This window comes from Tupaia chinensis, unplaced genomic scaffold (genome assembly GCF_000334495.1).
Source record: "Tupaia chinensis unplaced genomic scaffold, TupChi_1.0 Scaffold145367_1, whole genome shotgun sequence".
NCBI lineage: Eukaryota > Metazoa > Chordata > Mammalia > Scandentia > Tupaiidae > Tupaia > Tupaia belangeri.
In genome coordinates, this window is record NW_006205228.1 from 507530 (window position 1) to 517063 (window position 9534).

Consider the following 9534-nt stretch of genomic DNA (forward strand, 5'->3'; position numbering starts at 1 on the left):
TGGTAAAAACAGCTCTGGAGTTCAGGAAGGCAGATATGGCTTCTCAGCATAGGTTTGCTCCCTGCCAGTCTTTCAGTCTGGAGATGATTCATTCAGCCCTACCATGGACGCTGCTGCAGCCCAGAGCTGTGGGATGAGCAGTACAAAAGAAGCCAAGTAGTGCGAGTGTGTGTGGGAGGCTCTGCACCTCTTTGAGCCCCAGTGCACTCTGTCTGCCTTGCCCATGGGCTCCTGGCAAGTTAGGTTGGGCTTTTTGCAAGTTAGAAAAACTACAGTGCGATGAAAACACCAATGCTTCCCAAATAAGCTAAAGCTAATAGGAACCTTAAGAACCTACTCCAGTTGCTAGGAGTCACTGATATCAGTGCCAGGCAAATAAAAAGGATGGCATAAGGGAAAGTACAATGACAAAGGGTTCAGGGCATATAATCCTAGGAACCATGGGTGTGACTTCCAATATCCCCTAAGGGCTTATCTGATCCCCTGTCACAGTCTAGAGGAAAACGCTGTGATTGCATGTGAGTGAGTGCACTAAGAGGGAGAGTTCTGTGTGGGGGGGGGATGGGGGGGCGGGGTGTATGTGGTGAAATTGTCACTGCAAAAATCTCCAGTTGTTGAAGGCTTTTTAACTCCCAGGTGGCACGGTCTACAGCTGGACTGATGACACTGCTGAAACTGAGGTCAAAATGATTGCAGGCTGGGGCTCTTCTCATTAGTGACCTGAAGTGGTCTTTGAAAATGGTTCACTATTCACTTGACCCAGAGAACCCCACAAAGTCATACAAGTCAAGAAGTTCAAATCTTCATGTTCACTTTGAGAACACTCATGAAGCTGCCCAGGCCATCAAGGGTATGCATATCTGAAAAGCCACCAAGTATCTGAAGGATGTCACTTTACAGAAGCAGTGTGTGCCATTCTGTCGTTACAATGGCACAGTTGGTAGATGTGCCCAGGCTAAACAGTGGGGCTGGACACAAGGTCGGTGGCCTAAAAAGAGTGCTGAATTTTTGCTGCATATGCTTAAAAATGGAGAGAGTAATGCTGAACTTAGGGGGTTCATGTAGATTCTCTGGTCATTGAGCACATTCAGGTGAACAAGTCACCCAAGATGCACCGTCGTACTTACAGAACTCATGGACGGATTAACCCATACATAAGGTCCCCCTACCACATGGAGATGATCCTCACTGAAAAGGAGCAATTTGTTCCTAAACTGGAAGAGGAAGTCACACAGAAGAAAAAGATATCCCAGAAGAAACTGAAGAAACAAAAACTTATGGCACGGGAATAAAGTCAGCATAAAATAAATGTAGATAAAAGTAAAAAAAAAAAAAAAGATTGTGGGCTGGGTTTGTAGTCTAAACTCTATGACAATTACCTTGGAATCAGCTTTCTTGCATGCTCCTGGCAAGGCTTAAAATTACACACTTCAGCTTTAGATCCCTAAAGCAATGACACCGTCCTTCAGTGAAAGGACAGAGGTATTTAGCTTGAAAGAAATGTAGGTGGACTAACAACAGGAGGGTAGGTCCCCTTACAAAATCTTCCCTATAGTGGCAATTCACCTACTGAGTGACAGAAAAAAGAACTGGGCAGTGACAAAAGAAATGGATGATAAGTGGGAGTTGGTGTTTGGGATTTAACCAATATAATGGTAGATTTTTTAAATAGCTGGACCTAGACTGCTAACAACAGAGGCAATTTTCTGCCCTAAGAGAGAGATTAGCAAAAACAGTCTTTGTTTCCTCAATTAGGGAAGTTTCCTGGACTTGCTTCAGGAAAGAAGATCCCAGCGAGCAAGGGAATACAGCCCTTCTGACATACAAGAGAATCAAGAATCCTTGTGTTTTACTCCCTGTAACGATGCTGTAAGACAAACAAGAGGCAGGGGGTGTCTCTTCCAAAGAGGTGATCAAACAAGTGTCTACCTGGCTGCATCCCTCCAAGGAACTTCCATGCCTCTTGCCTGGTACCAACCCCCAAGTAGGTTTGGACACAGAGAGGTATGAAATTCCCCAGTGCACAATGCCAGCCCTGAGCTAGATGAGGATACCATAGAACTGCAGATGAGAACTCACTCGACACCATAGCCAAAGCAGGGGTGTCACGAACACAGTCACACAGTCACTCATTCACCATTCACACAAAAGATTAAAAACATTCCCTCTCACCAAGAAACATCCCTTGAAGCGGCAGTAGAGACAGAAAGAACTTATAAGGGAGAGAAATCCTAAGATCTAGGAGGGATTTGAACCCTCGATCTAGCAATTTCAATCACTAGACTTCTACCTAGCTCCCGATTCCAACAATATCTTGGTAGAATCTGAGTAGAGGTTCCTTCAACTGTGTCCAGTTGGACCTGAGATTCCACTAGATATCCCACCTAGTTGTTACTACTCAGGGCGCACGTCTCATGCCAGCCTCATACTCCACAGTCGAGCAGTCTTAAAAAGAAAGAGTATGGAGAAACAGAGGAGAAAAGAACAGAAAAGACTCCAGAGGTTTTCTTACCAAATTCTGTGGTTAGAAGGAGCAGTCAGTGTTCCTGACCTAGCTATCAAAGACCCAGAAAGGTGTCTTTGGAGCCCTGAAACATCTCAGGTGGCACCTCTCCCAGAGTATCCTGAGTGTTGGGCAGCCAGTGGGGTGTGGCCACCATCCATGGATGCATCACCCAGATACCAGTAGGTATCACTGGGGCCTCAAAATGTTGTATTCAAATCAGCACGAGAATAAGAGAACATCCAATTTGAGCCAAATTACAAGAGCTTTTATTGAGGTAGTGGCTTTGGGAGAATCAAGTCACTCCAAAACCCTGAGCCCCGAAGAGGAGGAGAGGAAGGTTTATAAAGGCAAAAATTGCAAAGTCAAAGAGAAACATAAACCTAAGAAACTGTCAGCCTTGAATCATGCAAGAGCAGTTTACAAAAGAAGAAAGAGCAACTTATCAGGAAGGACAATTAAGGATGACAGTGTATGTCTGCTGGTTTGATAAGCATTCAGTGAGAAATTTTCAGGAGGCACATATGAGTCAGTCACAGAAAAGGGGATATGGCTCAAAATGGAGATCCTCATTCTTCAGTCTGGGGAAGATTAGGAGAATGTGTGTGTGTGTTTGTGTGTGTGTGTGTGTGTGTGTGTGTGTGTGTTTTTGTGTTTTTTTTTGTTTTGTTTTGTTTTGTTTTGTTTTGTTTTGTTTTGAGAGGTTTTTGCTACAGGATGCGTGTGTTCGCCAGAGAGACAGAGAGAGACAGAGGGACAGAAAGCAAGAAATCACCCCTCCCCCAGGGGGGATGGCCAAGCCGCAATCCCTCCTCCATTCTCCTCTCAGGATCTTGGGCACGCACGCACACACACCCGGCGTGAGTTTAAGCCATGTGGTTAACAGATACAAAAATGTAAATAAGTGGAGTGAGTATACACCTTATTGTAGACCAGCTAAAGTTGGTGACATTTGTATGTATATTCAAAATAGCTAGAGGGGTGGTTTTCAAATGTTCACAACTTGAAGGTATAAAACATAGTTTTTTTGTTTTGTTTTGTTTTTTTTATGGTGGCTCAGTTTACTGTCCTATGATCATTACACGTTGTGTTCATATAGTGAAAAACCACATCCCATCAGTAGGAACAACTACGAGACAAGAAGATGGCATAACAGTTATGTTGCTGGACTCCCAGATGGTTGACCTTGGTTTGAGTCCCAGAACCAACATCACGCCAGGCAAGTTTGAATGCATGCCCAAAATCCCAAGAGGAGAATGGAAGAGAAGTGATTGAGGCATGGACATCACTGCTGTGGGGTGATTTCTCACTTTCTTTCACTCTGTATCTATCTCTCCCACAACACATGCACTAAGTAGCAATAAAAACTCACTAAAAAAAAGAAAAAAGAAAACAGAAGAGTATGTAAAGCTAGTATATAAATTATAATATTTTCAAAATAGGAAAAGAATGATAATTTTTAAAAAATGTTAAAGACCAACGATACATAATGTCACAGCTGACAATCATGTGGATTCTTTAGCTCTGCATCCTTCCTCTCCCCTTTGGTGGCTACCCAGGTCCAGGCCAATATTTTCAGAAAGATTTTGTAAGAGCTTTGAGTCATTTAAACAGAAGAATATTAATCCTTTTTATTTATCAGGACCTGTTTTAGTGTAATTTCTAAATTCATTCTTAATGTTTCCTTTAAGTAAATTGTTATGTCTGTACATACACCAAACAGTCAGTTACACACAGTAATTTGCAGATAGACTGTGCTTAGGCACATCCAGGGATTCTAAATGTGATATCCTATGACTTTAGCAACCAGAGGAATTAAGGAGTGATAGATACCTCAGTGCCCACAACTCCTTATTTGAGGATATACCTAAAATGTTCCAGGTCTTTCTTTATGCCCTTCCCTTTGTTCATCACAAACCTTGGAGAAGCCCATTTCATGTCTGGATATAAAGTCGGATCCTGAAACTGAAAGATGAAGTCTTTGACTACGAAACAGTGGACAGGTGGTAGAACCATTGATGAAATTCAAAATACAGGTGACACTAAAAGTATTTGTATCTTCCTGGAGATTACTGCCAAATGCTACTTTTTCACATACATTTTGAAGAGTAGCAGTAACAATTTTTGGACAAATTCCCAAAGTTAAGAACATAGTTCACTGGAAAAGACGGTGGAAGTGTGGAAAAAGTGCATACTAGTCAAACAAGACTTGCTACATGGATGTCTAAACCTTCTTTCCCAAATCTTAAAACAGTGCAGAGTCTTTATTAATGAGTACAGCAGTTTATGCTCTCACTCACAGAGGTATTAAGAATATAACTAGATAAGCAATGTTAAGAGAATGTAAAAACAAGAGAACTTTTTTTTTTAAATAACCAAGTGATTTACCAAGCCGAGATGAAAACCTCAAAAACACGAAAATGATATGTAACTGTCAGAGGGACTGTGGCTTATTTATTTCAGCATTAATAACATTTCTTCTATGCATGGGCTCTGATTACTATTTTACTAAGGTTATTCAGAGCTGCTACTTCTGCTGCTTCTGCTGCTGCTGGTGGTGGTAGTTTCGTCCTCATCAATTTTTTGTCCTAAAACTTCTTTTGCTTTCAAGAGCCCACCAACAATTAGTTCAAACACAAAAAGAGCTATACGAATTAATAGAAAAAGCAGGAACTTGTTTACATTAACCAGTATTTTGGCTCGAATACCCACATCTCTGTCAGGTGGAGAGCCACTATCTTCACTACCACCTGATCCTCTTTCCTCACACAATGGTGGCTTCCAACCTCGCAGACAATGGCAGTTCTTCTTGTTGTTACACACACCTCTGAAATTGCATTTCTTCACATCACAGTCAAAACCCAAGTCGTCATAATAAGTGCAATTCTGTCGATAACAGTATCTTCCTGGTCCACATGTTGCGCCATCCACTACAAGGCCCATCTCTGGTAACTCTGTCCCGTGGTGCGCATCATATCCAAAGCACTTTACTTCAGAAACATCTTGTACTAGGATGCTGTGAAACGTAGTGTGCTCACCTCCACCGGGAATGTGATCAATACCGTCACAGTGCAGCAATCCACATAAAACATCGTCTTCTTCACATTTAAAAGGTTTACTTCCCCCTCGTTGCATCTTCACCCCACAGTTTCCAAATCGGTCACCTATGGTATTCAATTTGTTATAGCATGCTGGAGAAGCATCTTTCACTCTGTAGCCAAAAAGAGCTTGACACTGCATATCACGGTCACTGCAGTTTCCTGCTATACAAACGGCTACTGCTGAACATGGGGTTCCATCCTGTATATAAAAGTCATGTGGGCACTGTTCCGATTTCCCATCACAGTATTCCGGTAGATCACAAATACCGAGCGTGTCTCTGCAGATCATTCCAGGTCTAGCATATTTACACTTAACGCAGCAAGACCCCTCATCACAAATACTACCAAGGCTGAGTTCACAAGTGGTCTCACAGCACTGGTCATCAGCACATTCTTTAAAAGAGCCACAGTCACATTCTTCATCCTGATTCCTTATCTTGTCTCCACAACGAGGAGCTACATAAGGAAAATTTTTATAAACTATATTTGGTGCACTCAAGCAAGGATCCCAGTTATTAAGCTTCTCATGTAATGCTGCATAAGAGCAATTGCTCATCACATCGAGAAGTCCAGGCACGGGAGCCATGAGGCAATTGGTTCTCCGAAAACAAAGACAACCTTCATGGTCATGGCGCATTTTCAAACTGTGACCCAGTGCGTGTGCTGTAACTGTTGCACCAATGAATAGATGAAAGCGTCCTACAAATACATATAGGGCTCCCCAGTTGGGATTGCATGTTCCATCATGGAAGGAAAGACATAAGGAATTATCGATTCTATGTCCAGTAAGAAGAACTGAAGTATCATGTGGAATCTGCCCAAACAGTGTATCTTTTTTCCACAAACCAAAATAAACTAAAATGTGAGATATTGAACCCGACCAAATATTTATTGCATCCATGTCATTCCATATGCACAATGCACGAATGAAGATATTTAAATCAGCTTGTTTGTAAATCGTATGTATTATGTTGTTCATAATCACTATATTTTCTATAATACGTGTTAAATTTCTCCCAGCCGCTGCGGCTAACGAATTAGTAACTGTATAGTGAATTTTGTAGTGTTTCTTGTGTCCAATCCACAAATACGCAGGGCCTGCTCTAGGGGTATCATCAAACTTTGCCGCTTCAAATGCTGGATTTGTGTCTTCCTCATCATTCTTACATCTCTCAGCCTGACCTGGTCTCTGTTCTGACACAAGCAGAGAAAGCACATGCTCAAATTTGGAAGAAGTCTCCAGTGGCTTGATTTCGTAAGTGAAGTCATCCACCTGCAGCATGCCACACAGGCCTTTGCAGCAGGTGTCCAGTGTGCCCATGGACCCAGGAACCCCTTCCAGGTAGCCGTAGTAGTAACAATCTCGGGGCACAAAGGGATAGTCCTCCTGCATGGCTCCCTGGTCATTATGAGTAATAACAGGAAAGTGTCTGGGCAGCAAGTTCTTCTTGAGGTTCATGTGAATCACGTGTCTTTGGCCCCCGAAGCGCAGGCTGTAGGACAACTGGTCCGGTGTCTCAAATCTACCCATCCTGTGGGGCACCTTCCTGGGAATCACAACTTCAGAGGAAGTGAAGCGCCATCCTGGAGGGGCATGAGAGCAGCAGACAGGGGACAGGACTGCCCAGAGCACAGACAGCCAAAGGGCGACTGTCAGGGTGCTCTTGGTCCAGGGAAACTGAGCCATTGATGAAAGAAAGTGCACGCAGATGGGATGCAGGTAAGACTATACCTGAAACATCAGCTTTTCCCAGGGTGGTGTCTTGAGGAGAGCAGAGTGAGGCTGAGTAGTAGCACTCACTGAGAGGTGAGGGGGAGGGTGGACCATTACATAACAATGGTGTGCTCATCAGGGGAGGCACTGCCCAGTGACATGGAGCCCCTGGGGCAGGAGACCTCACAAAGAGAAGAAAATGGGAGGAATTGAGAAATATAGTGCATGCCTGGGCTGAAAACTCTCATGTTCTCTCAGAGGGGTTATTAATTTGTGACTTGGTGCAATTTGGGAAAAACATTTTTTTGGAAGTCTGAATGTGCTCATGTATCAACATATAAGTTGGAAATAAAATAGGATACAATACTGAGAAATGGAGAACATCCTTTCTAGAGATATTCTGAGGAGAAAATTACAGTTGCTGTAAAGTTTATTTGTCATAGGTGGAATGTCAGAATAAGTAGATGTTCTTAAAGAAAAACTCCAGATTTAATTTAATATAATGATATGTAAATGAGCAAAATATACATGATCAAATATAGGACCCTGGACTTGCCTCTAAGGGGATTTCAAATGCTCTCATGGTCAGGGATATTTATGTGCCAAAACTGGAAAGTCACATAAAAAAACAGAAGTGAGGAAAGAGGTAGAGAAACAATTGAGTTGGTTACATCTTGAAGTTTGTGTTAATACAGTTTACAAGGTGGAATGTCTGTGATTGCTTAAACCTAGCTACTGTGATTAGTTGTAACCTAGCAACTAACCAAGGAAGTTGCAACTAACCTTGTAGCTGAGGCTGCAGGTTACTTCTGGAAGCTAAGGCAGGGGTACAGAGGCTTTCCCAAGCTCATATGCTTTAATGACTCTCCATTTTGGTCAGCCCCTCAATTTTGAGAGATCGAACAAAACATCAGGCATTGCCCTCCATCTCTAAGTGACTTTTTCTTGGTTTCAGTATAGAAATCACAATCATCATAAAATTTAGTAGTTTTCTCTGGTCTCTGGCATGCAGTTCTTGAGCCATGATATCACACGATTTCCTTTTTTGTCTTCTTACTGATCACGTAAAAGGAACATATCTTTAGTGTGTAATGAGTGGCTGCATACAAATGTTCATTACTCTAGAGAATACAGCACATCAGGGGCACTAAAAAGACCTTAAGTGGATTAATATCCAAAGCACAAACTGTCCTCCTTAGCCAACGCTTCCATGAAACCAATGAAACCAAGTTAAGCAAGACTTAGTCAATATAGGGAATTTTGCAGTATTTGAGTCCAGTTGGTCAACATCCTTGTTCAGAGTGTGATGATGATGAAGGATCATAGTTGTCTACAAAATGGCCTGATTTAAAGAGATATTTATCTTTGTTGTTAGCTTAGTAACACAAGCCATAATATCCTGGAGGCCTATTGGAAGAAATATAGGTATTAAAAAAAACACAAACTTTTAATCTGTCATTTAGGATGTATGCAAACAAACTGTCAGTTATTTTTGTAAATACATCAACCTGTTCCTTTCTTTTGACATAGATAGGTACAACATTTAGTTTTGTTCAGAATCCAACATAAGCTTCTAAGTTGAACTAAAAGGAGACCTAAAGGTGAATGATATTTCTTTGAGCACTTTTGTTACACTTTGTGTTAATCATTCATCTTTTGGAAGATGACTTCTCCCTGCCTGAAACTCTAGGAGGTCTTATTGGTTATAAAATGTGAAAATTTTCTCCTCTTTATATAGAAACTTTAAATACAACTGGTGTTGTGTTACTGCCAAAAGGGAATCTCCAGGAACCCTGCTGAAATCTATTCTCACTGTAAACTCTCAGAGGATGAGAGTACTGATCTCCTGTTGTGTAAAACCCTTGGTCCTTTGGTCCAGATCACTAAAATTAGAAACCTGTCCCTAGGTGCAAAAGAAAACCACAAACACACTATAAGTAGGTAGAAAAGAGAATTTAATAGGAGAGGAAAATTTTTGAAAAAAAGTACACCCAAAAGAATTTTAGGGGGTGGAACAGGTTACTAGGTAGGATTTAGGTATTAGTTCTATTACTAGAGGTGATAATGAAGATTAACAGTGAGAGGTCTGTCATACAATGTATGATCTTTGTTTGAATTCCCAGGCTTTTTCCTGCTTGAGCAGCTCTCTCACAGGTGAAGAATTTGAGGAATTTGATAACCTAACTGCACATGCCCAGTGTGAGCCATGATGATAA

General features: G+C 41.7%; 1 protein-coding gene and 1 pseudogene across 1 annotated transcript; one reads left to right on the forward strand and one right to left on the reverse strand.

The window, feature by feature from the left end:
* Positions 1-735: 735 nt before the first annotated feature.
* LOC106733829 (60S ribosomal protein L17 pseudogene) lies at positions 736-1292 on the forward strand (annotated as a pseudogene).
* A 3656-nt stretch (positions 1293-4948) lies between these two features.
* LOC102503101 (disintegrin and metalloproteinase domain-containing protein 20) lies at positions 4949-7405 on the reverse strand. The gene has a single exon (XM_006167955.1). The coding sequence runs from the start codon at positions 7289-7291 to the stop codon at positions 5018-5020; it is 2274 nt and encodes a 757-aa protein (XP_006168017.1). The 5' UTR covers positions 7292-7405; the 3' UTR covers positions 4949-5017.
* Positions 7406-9534: the final 2129 nt, after the last annotated feature.

What these genes read in the sequence shown, in the direction of transcription:
- LOC102503101 (XM_006167955.1), bottom strand. Translation starts at nt 7,291, where the DNA reads ATGGCTCAGTTTCCCTGGACCAAGAGCACCCTGACAGTCGCCCTTTGG.